The sequence below is a fragment of the Amia ocellicauda genome, chromosome 17, assembly GCF_036373705.1.
Source record: "Amia ocellicauda isolate fAmiCal2 chromosome 17, fAmiCal2.hap1, whole genome shotgun sequence".
Taxonomy (NCBI): domain Eukaryota; kingdom Metazoa; phylum Chordata; class Actinopteri; order Amiiformes; family Amiidae; genus Amia; species Amia ocellicauda.
The window spans coordinates 25768066-25793683 of NC_089866.1; the positions used below are offsets into that span (position 1 = coordinate 25768066).

Consider the following 25618-nt stretch of genomic DNA (forward strand, 5'->3'; position numbering starts at 1 on the left):
TGTGTGTGAGAGAGAGAAAGAGGGAGAGAGTGAGAGTGTGTGTGAGAGAGAGTGTGTGTGTGTGTGAGAGAGAGAGAGAGTGTGTGTGTGTGAGAGTGTGTGTGTGTGTGTGAGAGAGAGAGAGAGAGAGTGTGTGTTAATTGCCTTGAGTGTGTGTGGTGTGGGTGTGTGAACATGTATGTATGTGTCTTTCATTATTAAACAGTAGCTAAAAAAAATATCTCAAAAGCCACGAGATAGTGTATCAGCCCTTAGCGGAAGAGAGTGCTACAAGATTGTGAAAGAAAGCCCAAGGAGGAAGGTCTATGATCTTGTGGTCAGAATCTGTCGAAAGTACTTCAAGACAGCTGCTTGTGTTTCCATGGGCCACTGAAATGTGTTATAGCACCGCAAACTCAAAAGTAAGTATTATACTCAGGATTTTCAGGAAAGCTCAAGGGTAGCCCGACACAAAACAGTTGATTCGAATGAGATGTTGCTTTACTATTAAATGTGATCGACATCTCCCTGGCTGTATAAGAAAATCAGCACACAGAGGTCTCTATCCAGTCTAATGCTCGGTTGTATGTCTAGCTTTACCTGTTTTCCTGTCTAGGTTGAGAATACACTCCTGGGATTTACATGGAGGAGATCCATAATGGTTGCAAATACAATGCTGCTTCAGTAATAAGAAAACAAAAATCCTGGTGGACTTAAGAGTTATATTTGAGTGCATTTAGCAGGCTTTTGCAGTCTTGCATTATTTATTTCTTTAAACAAGCCTCAACAGGACGTCCTATAGAAATCAGCTAGTGAGTGTCACGTCCATTTTTAAAGAGGCCTCATAGTAAAATACAAATAACTCATAGTAAAATAAGCAGAAATAAGAAATAAAATAAGAAAAAAAAATACTTGGCTTTTTTTTTTCAACTATTATAGATATATAAACTATATATTTGAAATATAGAAATCCCCTCTCTCAAACAGCTGCACCATAGATGTGTGGCTTTGCTGTGGGGTTGCAGACACACAGGCTGAAAACCAAATGGGGATCAGTTGCATTTCAGCTGAAAGTTGGACATCAGGAGACCTCAGGAGCTGGGGTGAGTGTGATGCCACAATGTTACAGTAGTAAGAGTCAGGAGTTTGGTGGTGTCAGTATCAAAATATCAGAAGGACCATAGGGAATGAAGAAAGAGAACAGGTTGTAACATGTGTGTGTGTGTGTGTGTATTCCTAACTGGGTTATGCTGCCTCGAAGGTATAATTAGGACGACAGTCGACAACACAGTTATGAAACCCTTGCGCTTTAAGAGGGCGTTGCTTAGTTACTGCGCCGCGCAGTGCTGTCCGGCCGCGCAGCGCCCCCAGCCTGCGCAGTATAAGACGACCTGCACAGCGCTGACAGCATTGCCATCTCCGCTCCGGCATCAGCACCAGCAGGGACACCAGGCTTACTTATCGTGTTGACAAGCAGCAGGATGAGCGGACGAGTCGGCGACCTGAGCCCCAAGCAGGCTGAAGCCCTGGCCCAGGTGAGAGATATTACGTCAAGTTTGAATTCTTGTAACATTTCCGCACCGTTATTTTGTGACGATTATAGATAGCGTGCATGCTGCGTATGTCTGCATACACCTTCCCACGTCGACACACACAGCGTTAAAAGCCATACAGTTGGGTTTTTTTTTACGTCACGATCTTCACGTTTGGCCAACATCGAGGTCGCGTTCTTGTAGCGCAGATGTCCGCAGTTCTGCACAGATCTGCACGATCCCGCCGATCCCATTGGTGGAGCGGGAACTGCAGCGATCTGCGCTAGACGAACACGACCTAAGTTGATGCAGACTACGCATCATTCCCTCACACAGGTCATATATATGCATATGTGAAACAATCCGTTATGTTACTCTACACGTATTAAAGCACAACGCTTTGCTTTTCGGACTACATTTTAGGTTGCATCTCGTTATAAAAACAGCATGTATTACTGCAGCACTCTTAATACCTAGCTTCATAGCTTACATTGGTATAGGGGATATAGGTATTGTTTGCACACCTGTTTGACAATTAGCGAGGTGGCCTGAAAACGAATCGCTTGAGGGAATACACTTTAATTATTCAAAACCAAATCCTTCCCAAGTTTAAAGAGATACTATACATCTAAGCGACAGTGATGTGTGTAGGGAGTTGACATACTATATGATATATTATATATTTTGTAAACCATTTTCCTTTCTGTGTTTTAAACTGCTAAACAAGTAGAAAACGAGTTAGGTTAAAACTTCTGAGGTCATACACCCTCAAAAAGGGGAAAATTACAAAATATTCTCTGTTCATGCATTATGTACTCTGGTGAAGCAACAATCTATTTATTTAAACTGCAGCTGAACTTTAATAATCTGTGGGACTTTGAGAACAACTTGAGCAATTGTCTAGTGGTTACTACTTACAGTTTCAGGAAACACAATACAGTAAGTCCAAACTGAAGAAACTGAACATGGAAAAATTATAAATTTATAAAGATTCTATTTACTTTCTTCTAATACGTGTATGTTTGTTTGGTGTGCATTCAAAGCTTGACATAATGCTACACGGAAAATGTTGTTCATATGAACCATGTGCTGAGTCAATAATATTGCTCCAACAATATTCATTCCCTTCACCTCCCTTTCTATCCCTCTCTTCTGAGACCAGTTCCGAGAGAACATTCAGGACATTCTTTCCAAACTACCGGCTCAGCATGACCACTTCCTACTCCGCTGGTTGAGAGGTGAGCTTGCTGACTTATTGGTCACACTGGGGGGAAAGGGGGATAGCTGGATAACGCCAGGGTACACCAGATCACTGCACTGATGTCTATGAGCAGCGATCTGGGGGATCCTGTGGTTAAAACGCATTTCTCTGGAGTGGTAGTCAAGAGATTACACACCCAATGTCTTAATTTTCATTGGTCCACTGTCTTCAGTAATGTCTGAGAGTTTGTACTCATATTGAGCAGTGGATTAACTTGTGTTTACCCAGTGTTGTGAAGTATAGGTGTGGCGTGTGGCACCTGTGTGTGGAACTGGTAGCTAGATCACAGGGTGTTGGTGGAGGAGATGGGGGGGGGGGGTCCGTCGTAGTCCGTCGCTGTCTGGAAAAGGAAGAGCTAGTCTTGGGAATGTGAATGAATGACTATCTGTCTTGTAGGTTTAATGTAAACCCACCAATATAATGCTTAATACCTCTGCTTACTTGTCATGATCTCTAGACAAAAAGGTGCATTCTGGAGACATTGTTTTGATTTGGTTTCTATGAACCCTTTAAGAACCCTATGAACCCTGCTGCTGGAGCTTGCCTGTCTGAGTGAGTATGAGAGAGGAACATGTTGCTATGGAAATTGGGGTCAGTCTTTGTCTGGAGGTGTTTGGGATCGCTTGTATGTGTGTTCAGTCTCTGTTCCATAACTTCCAGTGAAAAGGAACCTAAATCGAGGAAAAAGTGTGAAACGAAGGGAGTTTGTATTGCCTTGTTGGCTTGTTTTTTAGTCTTCTTCAGCAAATAACTATTATCTCAGTTCCTCCTTGTGTAACATTAACTAGCTTTCTGTTTCTCTAAATTATTCGATTTGTAGTTCTATAGCATAGCTACAGAAATGCAGCAATCGGGGCTTCTTGTGCAGGAAGATTGGGATAGAAGAAGCAAACTATCTGATAGTACGCATTATATGTTATAGTCGTCAAAAGCATACTCTAACTGTGTTGTGTTTTAGATGTTTGTCGTTCTGAAGAAGAAGTGAACTTTGGGTCACCAGTTTTTCTGTTCTGTTTTTGTCTACCTTATTACAATCGAGTGGTTCTCTAATTATTTTATTTATTTATTTATTTATTTATTTATTAAAAGACACCCTTATCCAGGGTGACTTGCACTTCATAAAAGCAAACATTTAAAGCATTACAAAAGTGTAGTAATACACTTAGTACAAAATACAATAAGCATATATCCTAGTACAATGAGCTAATAAGTGCCTGACATATAGTTATGTCATAAGCATGTGCTGTTAAAGTGACTTTGCAGTTGGCTCGTGGTGCTGTTTCAGAAGAGTCATGCTCCTGAGTTATGTGGCTTGTTGTGGAATAAGCTGTGGAAATATATCTGCAGACATAATTAATTTTTTCTGTTATTGCAGTAGTAAAGAAATCCAATCTTTAAATTGACAACATAGAAGGAAGTCTCTCACTTTTTGTAGATCTTTTTGATCTGCACAGATAGTAGATACAGATAGTTTCCTCTTTGGAAAAATATGTTTAGCACATTGTTACATGTGCACTATTTTATCCCAGTATCCCCCTCTTTAAAACTTCACCAGCAGCTTGCATTTCTGTTTTGTGCTGTAAAGAACAGCACATTAATTGATCTGACTCTTGTGAGAACCCCTAATCTTGCTAAACTTTGCCCTGAGATAACTGCGCACCTTTCATATATTAGTGCTTTCTAAGACTGATAAGTACTGGGGCTTCAGGTAGCTAGGGGAAAGTTGAAAAACTGCTAAATGGTCAGCCAAATAGTATTTAATGAAAAATGCATGTTTTTAAATGAGAATGAGGTTTTCTTACAGGTATTAAGGTGCTTTTGATTTTTTTTTTGTTTTTTGTTGAATCATGTTGTGGTCTGGAGCTCTAATGTGAATGATTGACAAATCTCTGTGCTGCAGCACTGCTTGCGAGAATTGGCATTTTCTCCCAGTTAGATTACGTCAAACTTTGGTAATGACCCCGTCCCCAGGTCCTCTTATCTCTTATCATTTTCTATATTCAAGATTATTGCTGAATGTTTGTGGGCCACACCAAATCAAAAACCTGTTACAATTAATTAATCATCATAGATGGAAATCCAAGTTCCTGTAAGGTGAGAAAAGGGACAGTGTTTGGGAGTGACCTCTTATTCCCTCAGGTGATGTTGCTACACAGCGAGAGAATTGTGCTCATTCATCGCATGAAGGGCCACTTGTCTTCTCGCTGGAGGCCTAACTTGGGGGGGAGCTGTATTACACAGTCTGAGTCAGTATAATCTGGGTACTAATCTTGGTAACTCAAACAGCACCCATCAGTGATGGGGCAAAGTCATAAACACCATCTTACTAATATTGAATATTCCCACAGCAATTTATAACAATACCCCTGGGAGTCAGAAAAATTTACATTATGCAGCTCTGCCACTTTTTTCTTCATGTATTATAAATGTGTGGTTAATAAAATCACTAATGGATTCCTTTCCCTGTTTTAGGTGCATTTTTGATACCTTTGTGTACAGAAAATAGACTTGACCGGAACTATGATGTAGCAAAAGCTCAGCCCTGGAGACTTCTGTTTCTCATGCAGGCACAACTAATGGATTACGTTTTTCTTTTGCATGAACCAGTGGCCCTGTCCCTGATTGCAGCAACGAATATTTGTTATTCAAATATTTTTATTTTGTACACACCCAGAAATCCCATCTTCTAATGAGTGTATCTTTCCTCCGTGTCCATTAGTATAAAAAAAGCTGTGCAGACTGAGACATTCTGCAGCTATTGGGGAAAAAAAAATTGTGGCAAAGCTTCTTTTTGTAATGGAATAAAATCCAGTTGACTTTCAAAGACAGGGGCCTGCAGAAAGGTCAGCGGTTCCCCAGGCAGTCTAGCCTTGTGCAGTGTGTGTGGTTTGCGATGAAGGGCTTTTGGAAGCATGGAAAATCCTTTTATTTTAGGAAATCTATCTGTGAGGGTTAGAAATGGGCTGTTTAACTATACACAGTGGTCTGCTGCATGAAAGTTTTTTTTATTTTTCCCCGTTGACTGTTGCTTGAATTTAAAGGTGTACTATGCAGCATTTATTATAAAAAAATATATTATGTTGGTGAATTATTTACTCTTGCATAAGAACAGCAGTTAAAATTCAGTTTCTTACACTTGCACTTTCTCATATTGGCATCATCCAGGGGGGCTTTTTGCAGCCATTTTCAAGTGAGAAGGGAAGCTGAAACTCCAAGACCAAGTGCCTGGTTCAGAAGCCATTTTTGTGGCCTGTTGGTTGGAGTGTGCTTCTGAGAGGACCTGGGCAAACTACTTGGTCTGTGGTTTGCATTGGTGGTATCAACAGGCTGTGCTATCAGTGTGAGAACCTAGAGAGACACGAGAGACGCCCTCAAGACATGCAGACAATGCATAACTTGCCTTATTGCCTTAATTTATGTCCTTTATCAAAGCAGTATCTGTGATGAATGGCTGTCATTTAAAGGCTAGGGAAAACTGCAAGCTCACTATGACATTGTCCCATGCTTTATTGTTACAAACCCTGAATGAACCAAAATAATCATTATTAAAAAGAAGTGAGAACTCAAAGTCCTCACACAAACACTTTTGGGAAACAAAATCCTGCAAAGGTTCTGTCGGTGTGCCTGCCTTGCATGATCTTTGCCCCAGTGATGAAAATAAAATAAAAACAAAGGTTATTACCCCAGCCCTGGAGATAAGATTAAATAAAGTCAATATATTAGCGGGGATGATACCATTGGGTCAAAAGGCAGTGTTATGAGCTTCTTTTTTATCTGTGACCAGCCATGGAATTCACAACATTTGCATAAATTCAGTTGCTTCCACTACAAGGTGGAACCAAAAGTGCAAGCACAGCTATAGAGTTTGGTTTGCAAATGTGTTTCCTACTCTTACTTCTGTTCTAAACAATACTGCACTTGCAAAATGCTGAGCTACTGCATCAGACAGCAGTGCATTCACGAATCACAACACAGACCAGGTGTCTGATTTGATCATTCTTTAATCAGTGAGCTTCACAACCTGATACAGCGATCAAATCAGACAGAATCTTAGTACAAGTAAGGACAGAGTGTGGTTGTTTTTTCTGTATTTAATACTGCCCTGCAGACCTTTAAATTTGAGGCCTGACTTCAGCCAGTTCAATTTTATAACCAGTTTTTCTGGATTGAATCACCACTTGAGCAGGACCACACATCTCCATAGTAACTGAGATGGGAAAGGATGTTGTCAGGAAACTGAAAACCATTGATATGTAAATAATGGCTTACACCTTTGCTGGGATGAATACAGATGCTTAGAAACAGGATGCAGTAAAGGGAGTAACACTGCACAGTTGTGAACAAGTCCCGCCACTGATCTGTCCGAGAACCGGTCAGATCGTTTAAAAGAGCATTAGGATTCTGAGAGGATTATTTTCCATTTCTAAAGTAGTTTAAACGCGGTTATTGGAAAATGTATCGGAAACATTATCTTGTTCAGTCTGCTACGGTATCTGCCAGTGCTTTTAGTTTTTTTTTTACTAAAGAGATCTGTGGATCTCTATCAGAACTGAATGTTATGTAACTGGAAGAAAGTGACCTTCTCAGAAAACTGTTTTTTTGTTATTCAGTGTTTGAATGCATTCATTGTGTAAAATGTATACCAAATATATATTAGAACTCGATCCTTTAGAATACATAATACACTTTTCTTCTTAGTTTAGGCTAATTGTTGTGCACGGTTTTTAAGCCACATTACTCAATGATGCAAAGGTGTAATGGTTAATTTATACACTGAAGGTTTCAAGGTGGTGGAACTACTGTTTAAAAGCTTGCCATCAGTTGGAGTTCAGGTCAATGAGAGTGAACAGTGCACTGCCAGAGGGACAGTAGTTAATAGCTAAACCACAAAGAAAGCCAACACCAAGCTCAGTGCATGGCTACACAGTGTCTAATTGGTACTCATTAGCAGTGGCGTTGTTTGTGTTTACTCGGTTACTTAGTTTACTCAACACGGGTTTTGTAAACCATTGAAATGCCTGACATGATGCAATGGCTACTAAGAAGAGTCTTATTGTGGGGGAAGATGTGAATGTGAATGTATAAGACAATGAAAGACATTGAAATGCACTAAGAGAAATGTCATCTACTTTAAAACCTGAAAAATGAATGATACATAAAATCCCTTAGGAAGGGGAACCCCATGCAAACAACAAAAAATGGATATTGGGTGTAATATCAGACGAATGTCCCATTCATTCCAAGTTTTGCCTTGCTCCTGGATACAAAACATTCATTGGGAGATCCCTGCAAATAATGTGGTGTGGATTTTGAGCATTTTCGGTTTCTCGTGTGGCTTCATATTCATGTATCAGTGTTTGTGTCACAGACAGCTAGCTTGTCTTTTAATACTTCAAAGTTACTGTTACTTTTGAAAACTTTAAGTTTCTAATATTTGTTTTACTTTTGAATGGAAGTTCAAAATGTTTTTTGAGGTTAATTATACAATCATTGTTTATATTTTCATATTTCATTAACATTTGATACAGAATGTAATATACAAAGCCAATATCAAGTGTCAATATGTGCTTGTGTTATCCTATCTGATAAGGCCTGGCCATGCCATTTTCTTTCCCGTCTCAGTGGTGGTATAGAATTGAATGGGCCAGTCTTGAAACTATTTCATAATCGTGACTGTGTGTTTTCTTGTTGTGTAAGTGCCATTCCACTGTGAGGTGAAGTGCAAATGTGTAAAAGCCCATTGAGATTTTATTTCATGCTTTTGCTACACAATCCCACAGAAGTCAAAACTGGCAGTAATTGAATTTGCCTGGGGTCTTGAAGGTAGAAGGAGCTATTGCTCTCATCTCAGACCGCCAGTAAGCCAGTGACAATTGTAAGTACCAGGCCTCTCCAGACAATGCTTAAGAATGCTGGGTAATGCTGGGGTAGAGTACGAGCCCTGAGGAATGACAGCTCTTGTGACAACAGCACAGCCAATGACTCGGGAGGTCTGCCAGCCCCACAATTATAGACTGGTGACTGCCAGTGTCAGCTCTCTAATAATCACCTTTGCAGAGTATTAGGTGCTTAGTTTCAAGATGATTCTAGGTCAGGGCTGACTGTTAGTTTGCATTTACAAGCTGAACTGGTGTAAAGTAATCCTGAGGGAGGGGGGCATTTTGGGCTTGCAGTGCGAAACAATTGTGAATATGCTTTGGCAATTGGCCTTTTGGAGGACACCTGCTTTGTGCCAGCCATTCTGAAGGAGAGACATAGTGGTGGTCACTACATGATTGTTAGTTGACCACTCCTAAAAGGGGGAAATAATGGCGCAATAATGTGCAACTTAATGTGGAGGTAAATACATGTATAAATTGAATTAACTGGGATTTATCCTTTCTATCTACAGCCAGAAACTTTAATGTCCAGAAAGCAGAAGCAATGCTGCGAAAGGTAAGGACTGCATCATTTGACAGAATTAATTCCCCTTTCATTGACATCCTCACAGTATTTTTAACCAGTCATCCATTGGTTTGGGTTTCAATTCTCAGTCAATGAATGAGTCCAAATTAATTTCCTCTATTTCCAAATTCCCTACCGAGTTCATATTAGTCCTGAGACCTACAGCTCTGTCTTGAATGACACGGTGACACTGCAAGACAATCATTCAATCAATCAATCAATCAATCAATCAATCAGTTAATATTAAAAAAACAACTCCAGAAGCAGAAAAATACATTATCTTGGGGTCCAAGGCCTAAATGTTGCCTCCCCTATAGACAACAGAGTCACAGGATATGTTGCTCTATTATAACAGCGTACTTCTGCACACTAACCGAAAAGATTTGACGTCTGCTTTGTGTAATATACATTACATTATTAAGCTTTACATAATATTATTTGCCTAATTATAAATTGGAGGTTGGTGGCATAGATTGAAAATGTCTCGATCACTTTGGGACTTTAGAAACAAAGTTTTTCAATTTAAATCAAAGAAAATAAATCCACAAAGATATATCTTATGTAAACCCTATTGAAAATAAGCCCTATAAATCCAGCGGTTCTTTTTCTTGCGTAACAGATTTCTTCAAAATACGTTATTCTGTGAGATTTTGTAATGCCAGCGCCTTACAATAGAGCCCTTCTTTTTTTGCTCCACATGGACATTGCTACACATGATCAGAGGAGCTGAATTTGAATTTCACACTAATTCAAAGTTAAGATTCCTTTGGCTGTTTGAAAATCCTTTTATTTTGTATTGTGTAAGCAAAACTTTTCAAAACATTAGCCTCTTAAAACTCAGATAATCTGAAGTGAAACTGTTCATTGTAAATCAGCGCTTCTGACCTCTGATAACCAGTGTTGTTGGAACAAAACATACTTATTACATTAGAAGACACAATTGCTTCAGTTTGAATAGGGATGGAGAGGGGAAACAAACAGACACGCACCACTATCATTTCCAAGGTAGTGAGTCTTTGTGCTTACTGATCCAAAACACAACCCAACCAAAGGATGAAAAGGACAGGGGAAGTAATTAAGCATGACCAAGATCCACAGCCAACTTGTAAAGAGTGAAATGGTTGTGCTGGGTGTAGCACTGATATACGTACCCAATTTCCATTTCCTGTCAATCCAGGACAATTCAGTAGCTCATCAGTTGGTCTGCAATAATACTCTGAGGAGAAAAACACAACAGAGACTCTGAGAATTTTAAAGGGCAACCTAGTACAAAACATTCACCAGGGAAGACAGGTAATATACTATAGTTTACAAATATCTACTAGATAGTGTAAATGCTAATACTCAAATCTTGGTTTTATGATGTGATTTTTTTATGCCATGATGCTTTTGCAGAATACTGCGATTGGGAATAGATTTAAATATATAAAAATCTGTAAAATGAATATACAGTCAAGTCTTTCTATGATATTTTAGTCACGGTATACAATCTATAATGACCCTTTTGAGACAATGCAGTATAGAGCATACATGTTGCAAATCAAACTCCTGCAATCTCTCAATACTGCATTATGGTTATAAAGACAGATGCATATTTCAGAATCCTTAAAAACTGCAACCTAACATGCAATATTTAGCAAGAGTGGACACAGAATAATTTACCATATATGGAATATGACACATGTTAGTATTTTTCCCTATAATCTCTATTTGACCTCTAAGCTGTTTTGTACAATTTGTATGCCTAACTGTTTGAGTATCAGGCATTTCAGCACCACAATCTGTTGATGTTCTTTTGGAGCACCAAAACAAGATCAAGATCAATCCTTTATGAAAACAGTATATTTAATATTGAGTGTAACATAATAAAAGTGAGAATAATATTCTGTCATTTTCTATTAATATATTTTGGATATGAATAAACTTCACATGTTGTATACTGGGTGAACCTGTCAAAATGTTTACTATGTTCACTATTTAATGCACAACACTGTAAATGGTGACACACAGGACCAAAGTCCAATAAGAGAAATGGACATCTTGAGATTGGGCCTCTGAACTATGTGTCCACAAATGAATATACTGACTGTTCATGTTTTAGAAAGCAAGCATCCATCAATAAATCTGAATTAATTTACTGGAAATAAAGGATCTGTCCTATTTAGTCAGAAATATGTTGTTGCTCATCTGGCCCAGTTGTCAACAAATTCCCCTTTGCGCCCTGCAGTAACCCATAATCTCCTCAATGCTGTGTGTGCAAATAATAAATCCTGTGTTTGTTAAAGCCTCTGATCTGCTTTGCCCCCAGACGTGTGCCTGGCAGGTGCTGTTCGTCAGGCAGCTTTTCTACAGTGCTTTTACTCCATCATCAGCGTAACGGGAGTAAATCTTGGTAGCTTCCCTGTCCATAATTTAACACCCAGGTTTTCCTCCAGCTCAGCAGGATATGAATGTTGCTACATTGTTGTTTGTCGAGCTGGGGAGCCATAGGAATCGTAGTTACTGACAACGCTGTGGAACGTACAGGCTCCCAGTCATTCATGGGTGTTGTTTAAGTCTCAGTCTTTTATTTTTCCAGCACATGGAATTCAGGAAACACATGAAAGCAGACACAATATCTACAGACTGGCAGCCACCTGAGGTACAGACTAAAATACCTGCAACACTCTGCCCATGAATTTACAACTCCTTTCTTAGATTATTCTCCCCGAAAAACATCTATACGGCATACAATGAATGCAGTTTTTTAACTATCAATCTGTCTATATATGTATTTATTAAACTTTGTACCTATGTATTTGTATATTCATCTATATGTTCATCTTGTCTATTTCTACAGAAATGTCTATGTAAATTGTCGTTAAAGGACAATTTTTCTTGTCTTTTTGTGTGTGTGTCTGGTCTGTCTGTCCAGGTCATTGAGCGTTACCTGTCAGGGGGGATGTGTGGCTATGACCGCGAAGGCAGCCCGATCTGGTACGATGTAATTGGCCCTGTGGACCCCAAGGGGCTCCTGCTGTCTGCCTCCAAGCAGGACTTCCTGAAGTCCAAGGTGCGAGACTGTGAGATGCTGCAGAAGCAGTGTGGGCAGCAGACCGAGAAGGTAAGGCAAAGAATGCCTCCTCAGAGTCCAGGTTGAGCCCTATCTTCCAGATAGCACTAGATCCAATCTGGGATGCATCCTAGCTGACAGTCACTTGGATTCCCCCCGAGCTACACAATTTCTGTATACGTTACATGTTTTGAAAACCACCTGCAGTCTCTTTTTTTTGGTGGGGTTCCCCACTCCTCTCCAACGCTTTTCTTCCCAGCCCGTTTGTACAGCAGAGTCCCTCAAACCTCCCCAATGACTATGAACATGTCTGTCTTTCAGCTGGGCAAGAATGTGGAGTCCATCACTATGATTTATGACTGCGAAGGACTTGGTCTGAAACACCTCTGGAAGCCCGCTATTGAGGCGTATGGAGAGGTACCCACATTGTACACTCCTTCATGCTTGCCTTTCACTCATACCTCAAATATACCAGCATGGGCAGGAAGTTACTAATGCAGTACTCTATATAATTGAAAGAAAAAATAATCTTAAATGTTATTTGATTCAATTCAATTCAATTTTATTTATAAAGCACTTTAAAGACTACAAAGTCATACCAAAGTGCTGTATAATTAAAAACATAATCAAACATACTAAAAAACAATGCATCAATACACACATAATAAAACTAAAAACATAATATTAAAAACAGTACAACAGACAATCAATTCGCACCATACACATAGACAAGGCCATACTCTGCTGTCCAGCAAATTACATTCTATCAACTCTCATATGCCCTAGAAAATAAATGTTTTCAATTGTGTCTTAAATATTGCTTTAAAATGTTTCCCTTAATGTTAAAGGTTAATTTGCTTGGCTTAAGTCTATATTTTTTCTGTTATTTTTTTTTGGCTTTAGTGGCTAGTTCTGTCTTAAACCATGATTGTCGGGATAGATGGCAATGAACCAAGGTCAAGTGGTCGAGTGTTTTTTTTTCTTTTTCTTTTTTTAGAATCTAATTATTTTCCTCCAAAATGATGAACAGTATGTAGTGTAGACAAATATATATGGCAGTAAAATATTTACAGTTAATAAAATCACTGTATTAACAGCAGGTGTTTTATATAGAAACTGTGGGCCGAGCAATGAGGAATAATTTGCTTAATTTCTAAATGGGTGGATTTTTGTTTTTGTCATTGAAGAATTTTCATGTGGTGCAGTGTTGGTGTCTAGATTTCTTTAATTTGTGTGTGACTATGAGTCTGAAAAGGCTAAACTTTTTTGAAGACTGTGCTTGGTTTTCATTAGAATGATTACTGTGTTCAACATCTGGCAGAACATTACCCCAAATCTAAGTCTTGGCTGTGCCTTATTTTTGGGGGATACCAATGATAGTTTTGTTTTGTCCTTAATGAAACTGTCCTAGTGAAATAATGTAATGTTTGTTTTTGTTGCCTTAGTCGTTTGTTTTTTCCAAGTTATCCTGAGGGAGATCCCCCCTGTATTGGCTAGACTGACTCCCTGTGTGCATAGCCTTATTAGTTTTGCTCTGCTCTTGCAGGTTCTCACTATGTTTGAAGATAACTACCCCGAGGGGCTGAAGAGGCTGTTTGTCATTAAAGGTGTGTGTTTTGTGGCCATGATTTTTACAAGTTGCCTTTTTAGTGGAATACTTTGAGAGTCTGTTTAAAAAAACAAAACAAAAAAAGTCCAATCTATTTTAGTATTCATGGATTCAGTCCCAGGTGGGGGACACTGCTGTCGTACCCTTGAGCTAGGTGCTTTACCTAGATAGCTCCAGTAAAACTAAGCTGTATAAATGGGAAATTGCATGTGAAAATAATGTGAAATATTGTAAGTTGCCATGGATACTTACTGCTAAAAATGTATCCATAATTAATGTACAGTGTGCAGTAAAAATTATGTAGTTAGTGACTTTGCTGTTCTTTGTGTCTGTATACCCCTGGTCCATACAAAAACGAATAGTATAGGTACTTAGTTTTGTCCTTGTCTTGGTAACATTTTATCTTCGATCAGGAGGAGACCTAATTAGGAGATTTAATGGTCTTCTCCTGGAGGGTGAAAGAGGTATTCCAGTGTTTGTTCCAAATGATATTTTAAATGACTGCATTCTCCGAAACACTAGGTGCTTAATTGATGAGAAGTACGTGTTTCCACATCTTTCTGAATGAGTGATTTAAGGATGACTTATAAAAGCTAATGGGATTGGTGCTCTCCAGGACTAGGGTGAGACAGTCTTGCACTAGATTATTGGCCTACATTGTCTACTACACAGTGAACCCTCCTGTGTGTTGGACCCCAGGTCTCTCTGTGTGTTAACCTAGCCTCTCTGTTCCTTCTCCAGCCCCCAAACTCTTCCCTGTTGCCTACAACCTAATCAAGCCCTTCCTGAGCGAGGACACTCGGCGCAAGATCGTCGTGCTGGGAGGTGAGATCAGGCCATGTGTAGAGCAACACCAGGCTGTATAACTGCAGCTAATTTCAGCTGTACCGTGATATTTCCTTATTCCTTATGTGTTTTAAAGTGGTATAGTTTTACCGGTTCCACATAACTTGACTCTACTACACTGGACCATGAAACCATTTCTTCTAGGTAGTTTTTCTTGGAAGCAGAAATGTTAATGATTGTGGTAAATATGCATACTGTATATAAAATGTATACCTTCCCCTCTCTTTATCCCAAGTCTGGGACAGCAGAACTGTCTGTAAGCGGGGGGTGTGGGGGAGTATATATGGAGACAAGTTTATACTAGAACAAACCCAGTGTATATGTTTGTATGTGTGTGGGTGTTTATATATTGTACGTGTTTTATATGTCTGCTGCAGTGTAAAATGTGCTGTCTTTCTTGATTTGCATAAAGTTAAGTACAATTTCCCAAACCATGTTTCAGAGAAAAAACAAACAAAAATTGAATATTTCCACACCTACATTACACAACTAGATTTGTGCCTCAGCTAAAACCTTGCACAATCAACCTGTTGTGTCAGTCTGCATGTAGGACCTGCTAGCGGTGACTTCCAACTGCTTCCTTGTTTTATAGCTAACTGGCAGGAGGTTCTACAGAAATACATTGACTCTGATCAGCTGCCTGCCTGCTATGGGGGGAACCTTACAGACCCAGATGGAGATCCTCGCTGTAAAACTATGGTAAGTAACCATGGGAGGGTGGACGATGCTTGGGCTCAGGAATGTACTATCACTAAAGATTGGTTATTCTGGGCCTGTCTTATATTTGAGTTCCCTAACATCTTTTTGGTAAACTTTCCATTGTTATTCATGTAAGTGCACTGTTCAAATCCCAGTAGGCTGGTCTTGGCCAACACTAGTCTTAAAGGGGAAGCAGTCCTGCAGGGTTTTTCAATCTCTTTGAATCCGTACCTGCTTCCAGTGCTGACTTGGCCCAGTTTGGCAAAGCTATGGCAGGGTACATTTTGCAGAGCTCAGGTGGAACAAACACCAGAAGAGCCTATACTGTACTGTACTGTGGCCCTCAAGGACCAGGGCCACATCCTGTTGTTCTCTCTCATATGCTACTGTATACTCCCTGTTGATGAGATGTTAGGGTGCATCACAAGACACCATGGGCTCTTTTCATTATTGATTATTGGTCGGATTCTGTGTGTGGCAAAGCAATTACAGACGAGTTCTTAAGGACGTTGGTAAGTCAATTTTGTACATGGGTCAGAATTTGTATATTTTTAACAACATTTTGGTCTGTATGTTGGCCCAATACTGTTCATAAGGTGACATAGATGTTTGTAAGTATCTTATGTGTTCATAAGGTAGAATATATGCATTCATCTACTCTATTGGATTTGCTATTTGTTGTAGTTATATTGTCATCTGTGGATACCATAGCATAATATAACCATTCAATATATTTTTTACTGAACAATGCCTCTCAAACATAAATGATAATGTAATAGACTAAATCGCAAAAATGAACAAACTAGTAAATAATTAAAGGTAAAAGATTTTTACTCCGGCATCTCTACCTTACGCTTAAACATCGGCAATTTCGGTAAAAGAAAAAAGCCTCTCCCTCATTAATATTAAAAGTTAGTTTGTATCAGCGGGTTGTCGTAACCTTGAACTCATCTGTATTGTGCAACACCGAGATCATGCTTTGAAGCATACATTGCCGATAGTAAAGGCATGCTTTTGTAGAAGGTAATAAGGAACGGAGCCCAATGTACCAGACTTGGCAGGAAGTTGTTATTTTGTTCTGCAGCTTTAACTTTGACAGGGTAGTGTGTAGTAATGCAAGACATTGCTTATCGGGCTTGCACCTTGCGCCAGCTTGCGTTTTTGCGTAAACAGATTATCTTGCATAGGATAGGGCTTCAGCTCCAAATGGAATTTAAGCTTGGCAAGATCATTTAGTGACCCCTACAGGCTGCTTTGTGCAACTGCATTTACTTTTGATGTGTCAGCCAAGACAGGTGGTTAGTTTTCCACATTGACTTTCTAAATCCAAACAACAAGTGTAGGTTGACAGTAATGTTAAAAGAAAATTCAAATTGGGATTTTTACTTAAGCAGGTTCCATGATAATGTATTTTTGCCAGTTTAGAAGTATATCATATTTACTTTCCTTATTGTTTCATTCACAACTGGTTAGTACTTGACAAAATTCTGCAAGCTAGGCCAAAATACTTTTAATAGGGATGCATTGACAGACAGAAAGCCTGTCTTTGGGAATCCAAAGCACTAGCACACATTTGACTACACCATGTTTAGAGCTAATTTGGGTCTGTGAAACCAGTCAGCTGTGTTTTTATATTTAGCTGTCTTGGTTTTATGTTGGTCTTGTTGGAAGAGGATATTTGGCTCTTATATAATAAGATGCATTTCTGTGTTGCTGTTGAAGTTAAACTGATTTGGAATTGTGATATTCCTTTCACACATTGCCAACATTGGTAAGCAAGAAGCACTAAGTGGTTAGTGCAGATAAACTCCAATACAGCCAAAATATTTATGAGGCAAATATTTTAAGCCATTAGGTTGTCTTCTGTGGAAATAAATGTGAAAATGGAAAAGGGCTGACAGTCTTTAATTATAGTACAGACTCTCATTCTCATTGTAGAGATTTTATGTAAGACTTATGCCTCATATATATATATTTAAATAACTTTTTGACAGTAGCTAAAAATAAGGATGTGTGTAAATCTACAATTTCCAGAATCTGCACCACTGGCATATCTGGGTTTAATTAGCTTACGTTCCTGTAAACCACTGAGATTGCTGTTACAAGATGTTGATGAAGAGGGGATCTCTTTGGATTTTCAATGCCCTGGCACTGACTCCGCCCTTTGAGTGTCCACTGCCCAATCCTGAATCCCTGCTCATAATTTTAGTCCCAGCCCCACCCACTGCCCCTCCTCTTGTTCCCATCCCCTCACCACCCCAGCTGCAGCTTAGCGCTGATAGAGCAAGCACTACTGTAATAGAGCCACTTAGGCTCAATGCAATTCAAAAGTATATATAAATGTGTGTATAAATGTATATACATAATAAAATGAAACCATGAGAGATGATCACAAAGCAGTGCACTCTCAGAATCAGCCATTTTTGTTTTGAGGATAGAAACCCTAATTAATTGAGTAATCTCTAGACTAATGTGTGGTTTATAGGAGTGTATTCTAAGTTTCCCATTGTTCAAATAAATTAATTTGTTTTCAATCGTACCTTAGTAACTGGCTTTAAAACCAGAACTCAGACCAGAAATCATTTTGTTTTAAAATCAGTCTTTCACTGTTTTCATACCCGTTATGTGGCCAGACCAAATGAGACCCAGACCCACTTTAACTTTGATGGAGAGTTCTTCCTTCTACTGAATGAAAACCCACCAACCAGTACTGGGTTTGTCATTTGCAAATGGGAAGTGCCAGGCCTGGCGTTTTTTGAGAGTTCCGTAACATCCTTAATTGTCTTTCTTGAAAACACACACTATTTAGACTATTGAGTGCAATGCAGTGGTCACCATCTCCCACTGTGCTTGACCCCATGGCTGTGGAACTCAAATGTGATGTTTCTACCCCTAGATACATAGGTAAAGTGTGCCATCCAGAGCAGTGGGGAATACCGTAGACCGTCCATTGAGATGCAAGGAACCTTACTGGACCATTTCCGTTTGGGATGCACATCTCCTGTTGGACTAATTTAAGGACTGGGAGTTCAAGTCTGTTCCCACATACTTTAATGTTCTGCAGCTTTTAGGATTTCTGAGGTCCCTGTAGCACAAAGCCCTCTAGAATATTGACCCTGTATGACTGTACGGCTACCTCCTGTTTTTTGCTGTAGCTAAATCAAGACTGTCAAACTGTGAAATGCTGTCCAGTACCCCAGATTAGTCTGAGCTTATTTCCTACCCTACTTATGTGGGATTCGGCACACATTTATTGTCTCACAGTTTGAAGTTATCTGTGCTTTTGAAGTCTGTGCCAGAATATATTTCTGTCACCGTAGCTTATCACTACAAAATCCTAGGATTTTTTCAGAGCTAAAGTAAAGCTGAAACAAAACACCAGAAACCATGTACAAACACACATTTGATCACCACATCATGCTTGCTGATTTGTAGTGCTAGATCTATATAATCAAAATCTATATGGATATTTTATTGACACAAATGTGCTCTGAATCTTGCTTCCTATCCAAAAAGGTTTTCATGGGTGGCATGTACCATTCAGAACACAAGAAGCAATGTGCTGCAGATAGACAGAAACTGTATGTGCAGTGTAAATGCATATGACTATACATGTAGGTACTAGAACTGTTTGTAAACATATGTGGGTGTAACCTTTTATACACTCCACATCCTGAATGAGCCATTGTAATTAGTGTAATTATGCCTTTTATCAATGATAAGCTGTTCATATGCTACTTGGCCACAATTACAATGTGCTTCTTTTGCCCTTGTGTGTGAAATAGTCTGTTATCCTATTCCACTGCCTGTTTGTAGTCATCAGTAGGCCAACCCAACCACATTTGTTTTGTTAGGAATTTCTATTGAATTCCTTATGACTGTTTACCCTGGTACATTTTTTAACATATTCCCCTATTTAGCATGGTTTTACTATGGTGGTACCATAGTATTACAGTGCTTTCCTGTGCTTTACTACACACTACCATGAATAACTTTGCGTCTACCATAGTAAAAAGGCCTTGGCATTCCCATGACCCAGCATAGTACAGCACAGTGAAGGCCTGTGGAATCCATGAGCCATAACCACAGTACAACAATGTTAAAATTCGTATGGTAAATTTACCAAGTTAAGCTTACATAAGGAAAGTGTATTGACAGTGATCTACCAAACAGCTATAGGACATTAAGAACCAAAGATGTCTTCTTTAAAAAAAATGGTCTTTTAATTATGTTATTCAGATTTGTTTTCCTGAATAAGAGTGTTGCAAAGGACAGTGTCTTCAAAGGACAGGAATTGGGAACAACCTACTTCACAATAACCCTATGACTTCACATTGACACTATGACTTCACACCTATAACTTCACATTGACCTTTTGACTTCACATTGACCCGATGACTTCACACCTATGACTTCACATTTGGCCCTATGACTTCACACCTATGACCTCACATTGACCCTATGACTTCACATTTGGCCCTATGACTTCAAACCTGTTATTTCACATTAGCCCTATGACTTCACACCTATGACCTCACATTGACCCTATGACTTCACATTGGCCCCATGACTTCACACTTATGACTTCACATTTGGCCCTATGACTTAAAACCCATTACTTCACATTGGCCCTATTACTTCACATTGACCCTATGACTTCACACCTATGACCTCACATTGGCCCTATGACTTCGCATTGGCCCTATGAGTGGGCAATAAAAAACAAAAAACAAGAAAGTAGCAAGAAAGAAAAGTAGTCCGATTAGGGCAGGTTTTTTAACACTGATTATTCAGTGATGCTCATTGTATTGGGATGCAATCTATGTTCTGCTTGTAAACCCAGATACTGTCCTGGGCTTTGTCATGCTAACAGCTAAAGGTCAGAATAATCCAGGGGCTGTGCTGAAAAATAGATGAGAGCCGAGATATATCTGAAATATCAAAAGTACTTGAATCCAGAGTATGAGAGTTCAAAGATAAGAACAGGACAATCCCTTTCTTTCTGCACCTGTTGTACTTTATGTATTATTAATTCGCCGTGGTGGCAGATAAGAGGTTTGAACTCGCAGTGGATAGAAGGGACAACTCCTATTTTCACTGTGCCTGTATTATCCTAGTAAACCACTGTTCTACATTAAACCATTGTACAGGGCCACATCAGTAACTCTCTGATGTTTGGCTGGCCACATATGTAGCTCCTTTCTTCCCCAAACTTCTTTAAACACACCCTTATTCATTTCCAAATGTTGAACCTGCTTATAGTGTGTGCTATGAATAAAGAAACCATAAACATAAAAAATACATTTTAAATGCATAGTGTTTCGGTGCTGCAGTAGAGCCCGTGGGACATACAAACAAACAAACAAACAAACAAATCAATGCAACCACATAAATCCGTCCAACCCAGCAGAAAAGAAGTCTGGCCACCCGGACCTCAGCCTCTCCCATCATGCAACCTGCATCCATCCACCTACACCTGTCACACTGTCCCCCTCAAGCTTTTATTCCCTCACTGGTTCAGATGGAGTTGATCTGATTCCTCCAGCCCAGTGGTGATCCCCAACTATCAACACTACATTCTCTACCTTACTGATAGAGCTATCCCAGGGTCCTGAAATGTAGGCAGAGATTTTATGATTTAAAACCTGACCAGATCAATATGTTTGTCGATCCCTGCCTGATTACTTCCTGCCCCCCTCAGTGTGTTTTTGGCAGCAGGATTTTATTGGAAAGTCAACTGCTTTCATGTTTGCCCTTTAGCTCTCTCAATTAATATTTAATAGTGGAAAATCTGAGCTGCCTTTATTTTGCCCGTGCACACAGAAAGCATTCAGAGGTATATTTAGGGATTTGTTTGTTGTTTTTTGTCTGTTTTGTTTTCTCAATTCAATCATACCTAAAACATATTTTACGAATCACCATGGAATTAATCGTAGATTATTTTCTTTCAAAAATATATTTTTATTTTATTTACTCTGGAGAATCAGTACAAAGGGCATTCATAAATAGTTCCTAAAATACCCTACATTGTTTATCCTAATGAACAAAATGCAGTAGATTTCACCACAGACCACAGAGTATTAGAAAAAGCAAAGTCTATTTAATGTCTACTAATGTAAAACAGTTTGCAACAGAATGACTTAAAAGATGCAGCTCTCTCCTGGTTGGGTGAAGTAAATTGAGTCATAAGTCATAAGAAAACATAAAAAGCTGATTCATGGAAAGTGGTCATATTTGATTAAGTACTTTACTTTACTTCCCTGTTTTTATTAACAAAGTGAAGTGCAGGTGTCAGAGTTGGCCTCAACAATACAATGGACTATCAATTAAAGGCAAGTCGTTTTGTGAAAGATTTGTCCCTTTCTCTTTCTGTTTTGACATCCCCTCTGCTATTGTTAGGCTATAACATTAGGTCCTGCTCATTGGTTGTCTTCTACACCAACATCTGTCTGGTAATAACAAACTGCAGTATACTTGTACTTCCACTGGTAAATAGACAGTTGTGGAAAAGAGAGGCATATGTACAAAAATGTGAAATGGATTTTAGTCGGTCTCAATAGCTCTGATTTATTCTCGCTCATTGAGTGATCTGATCTCTTGCACGCTTACACCCCAACCTGGGTCTTGTTCTCAAGTAGTGCTGCAGACCCCCCATTTCAAGGCAACAAATACAAAGAGAACCAGATCAAGTGCCAGATGTGAAAGCTAGACATTCAGACTTCATGAACAACTCTTTCATGACTTGCCCTGTGTTCACTCCGTAAATTTTTCCAGCTGCTTAATTTCCCTTGTCATTTTCCTAACAAGGACATTTTGGGGCTGTACAACACTCTCAGGGCAGTACTCTGGTGCCCCCCCCCCCCTCCCTAACCTCCCACCTCTCACACACACACATCTTGAATGTTAAAATCCTGGCTGTCTCCAGAGAGCCTGTTTATTGTCCATTGTGGGTTGTGTTCTGCTGAAAATCTTTGAGTTTGTGAATGTCTGTCTGCTGAAATCTAGCTGATGTTAACCTCCCCTCCCCCCTCTCAGATGACTTAAGTGTGCTTAGAGTAGAGCAATGCGTTTCTAATGTACTGTGTGCAGTGTGATTTTGATCTTACATCTAAAGTATTTGTTTCTGTGCTAATAAAAAAAAATTCTAACCTTAATTAAATATTATTTCCCATATATCTGTTCTCTGCTTTTTTGTTGTTGTTTTTATTTGTTGAGGGACACATTTTGGGAGCTAAGAACTAGCTAATGTTTTCTATTTCATTTGTTTGTTGATTATGTTAACTAAAAATGTATTATACAGTTAATATACATATAGTCTATAATATAAGAAAGTAAAGTATGACAGAACAGTACTCTGACTGACCTTCTTATAATTCATAATTGAATTAAAGGAAGCTTGGCAGATGGAGTTATGTGTTAAATAGTTAAACAAGTACCACTTCAGATATATATGACAGGCTTCTCCTGTAGAAAAAAAAATTGGGGGGTCTTCCCAGTGTTCAGTCAATGCCTACTGTTATGTGATGAGATTTTTTAATGCAGTTGTGTAACAGTTTCATATATTTTCTGGTAGACTCCGTGCTGGGGTTGGCACAGGGCACCACTGAACTGTTGTGTGAGCGACAGCAAACGGACAATTGAGTGGCTTACAGAGCTCATTGGCTGTTAGGGTTGCTATGGCACAGATGTGTCAACACGGAGTCAGTGCCAGGCAGATTTAACACATTGATGTCAAGTGTATATGGAAGGGGGTGAAATTGACTGCCGGTTGGTGCTGATTGCCTTTTAAATAATGTAAGAAAAACGGTCAGCCACCATAACCAGTTTTATCATACCCCTCCATTTGTTGTTAATTCATGCAAAACATGAAAGCCACAAATGCCACGGTAAAAATCTCAAACATCTCTCGATTTGAAGCTTTTTTTTTTTTTTTTTTTTTTTTTTTATCAATTGCAACAATGTCACTTCATGCCTCTATAGACTCAAAACGGCACCAATGCTCCTTCTGACATAGCAAGTAGCTAATTCTCCCAGGGCCTGCTCAGTCACAGCAGTCAACTTGCACTGCTTTATAACGTAAGTCTTGTCTGTTTTTAAATTTCCATTGATTCAGTTGTTTTACTGCATCTGGTGTTTCTGTGTACATGGGCTTGACTTGTGTGTGTGTTGCAGATTAAGTATGGTGGCGATGTCCCCAAATCTTACTACGTCCGTGAATCTGTGAAACAGCAGTATGACCAGACCATATCCATTAGCCGTGGTTCTTCCCAGCAGCTGGAGTTTGAAATTCTCTTTCCAGGCTGTGTGTTAAGGTGAGTGACCTATAGAGCATTTCTTCTCATGAGCAAAGACCCCCACTAACCATTATCCCTCATGCTCACTCTCAAAAGAAAAAAAAAGTACTTATGTAACATTTGTTTTCTCTCTCTCTCCGTTTTCCCTCCAGGTGGCAGTTTGCCAGTGAAGGGGCAGACATTGGCTTTGGAGTCTTCATCAAGACGAAGGTGGGCGGCCGGCAGAAGGCTGGGGAGATGGTGGAGGTGGTGCCCAGCGAGCGATACAATGCACACCTGGTGCCTGAAGACGGCAGCCTTACGTGCTTAGACCCTGGAGTCTGTAAGTCAAATGTGGGGGAGTGGGCGGTGGGGTGTGGGTGGTGTCTCTTGGAGTTGGGTGAGGCGGTTGGATGGGAGTCAGTGGAGCAATCTTGGACAAGTTACCCAGCCATATTGTTGGTTCCTTCCAGAGTTATGTCCTGGGCTCAGTTAGCAACCAAACAAGCTAGAATGGTCAAGAGACCTTCTTTCAGCTGGAACCTATCAGATGTTCAAACTCTGTGAGGGGTACTGTATCAGAGAAAAAATAATGTGTGGGGGGGTGGGGGGGAAGCGCATTAAAATAAAACACACTCTCTACTGTTTAGATGTGCTGCGGTTTGACAACACCTACAGCCTGTTCCATTCCAAGAAGGTCAGCTTCTCAGTGGAAGTTCTTCTGCCAGACAGCCAATCAGAGGCGCCGTTGAGCCAGGGATTGATCAAATCAGGGACGGAACTCCACACCAACGGCCAATAGCAGGACGGGGATGAGAACAGCGTTTCCTTCTACTTCCCACAGATTCCTAGGCGTTACAGCACCTCCTGATACTGCATCACAGCTGTCTGAAATGTTCCACAGTGTAAGTGTACAAGACACACATGGACGTATGTCCAAGACCGCTGCTGATTTGGGGGCAGATTGTACCTCTACGCATAAACACTTAGTGTGTAGGATGAAGTTTTTACTGTGCTCATGAAAGGGGCAGACTCTACTGGAGAATTCTCCTGACAGTGCCTCATTAAAAAAAAAAAAAAAAAAACACAACAGACTGGTTCACACTGACCGTGCATTCCCCTTTTTTACTTGAACGTGTAGAATCCCAGATCAAATTTTTCAGACGAAACATAGAAATGGACTTTTGAGGTATTTTCCAAACATTTCCATGTCTTGCAGCTTCTTGCGTTGTCCACAGTCTAGCAACTGTGGAAACTATCATTATAATATGACCTTCTCCGTGATGCTGCTTTGTTATAAATCTTTTTTTTTTTTATCACATGAATCCAACATTTAACCAGCAATCACACAAATCCAGTCCACTTGTCCGTTAGTGCTAGAAGGTCTGTATATTCACAGAAATCCAATATAAACAGATACCACCAATAAGGTTTTAGTCTGTACCAACACACTTATTTCATATCCATTATTATAGCTGCCTCCAGTTGGACCTTTAGAGAAGGTGGCAACCTGCTTAACACACTTTCTCAGTACTGAAGCAAATAAAATATTTCATTTGGAGTGCTAGTATATCTGGCCCATAAAGTGTTATTACATTTATTAAATGTTTTCTTTCTGGAGGTGCAGTTCAATTTGGTAATCATTCCTCTTACTTGAAATTGGACTCTGTGCAATAATAATGATAATAATTACCATAATAATAATGTTTTGCCTTTTCATAGGGACCATGTGAGATGTAACATAATAGAGTTGGGGAAATGTACCCTTTGTAATAGCTGGTGCATTATGAAGCCTTAGTTGGTTACGGAACAAATACAAACAAGGCGATTTAATTCAGCATTCCATACAATAGATTCAGTGTGACTTAAAACATCGGACACTGGAAAGTTTGACGCATGGGGAGGAAATGCGATTATAAATAC

General features: G+C 39.5%; 1 protein-coding gene across 2 annotated transcripts; it reads left to right on the forward strand.

Annotated features, from left to right (window-relative positions):
- Window positions 1–1363: 1363 nt before the first annotated feature.
- Window positions 1364–24785, forward strand: LOC136712268 (SEC14-like protein 2). 2 transcript variants are annotated; one of them, XM_066688726.1, is made up of 12 exons: window positions 1364–1514; window positions 2674–2749; window positions 9164–9207; window positions 11795–11857; window positions 12131–12319; window positions 12590–12685; window positions 13815–13875; window positions 14619–14702; window positions 15316–15422; window positions 23595–23734; window positions 23869–24038; window positions 24346–24785. In XM_066688726.1, exons 1-12 carry the CDS (start codon window positions 1461–1463, stop codon window positions 24495–24497), a joined length of 1236 nt encoding a protein of 411 aa, XP_066544823.1. In that variant the 5' UTR covers window positions 1364–1460; the 3' UTR covers window positions 24498–24785. The 2 variants fall into 2 exon arrangements, with proteins under 2 accessions (XP_066544823.1, XP_066544824.1); XM_066688727.1 differs by lacking the exons at window positions 1364–1514; window positions 2674–2749 and adding an exon at window positions 3153–3324.
- The last annotated feature ends 833 nt before the right edge of the window (window positions 24786–25618 follow it).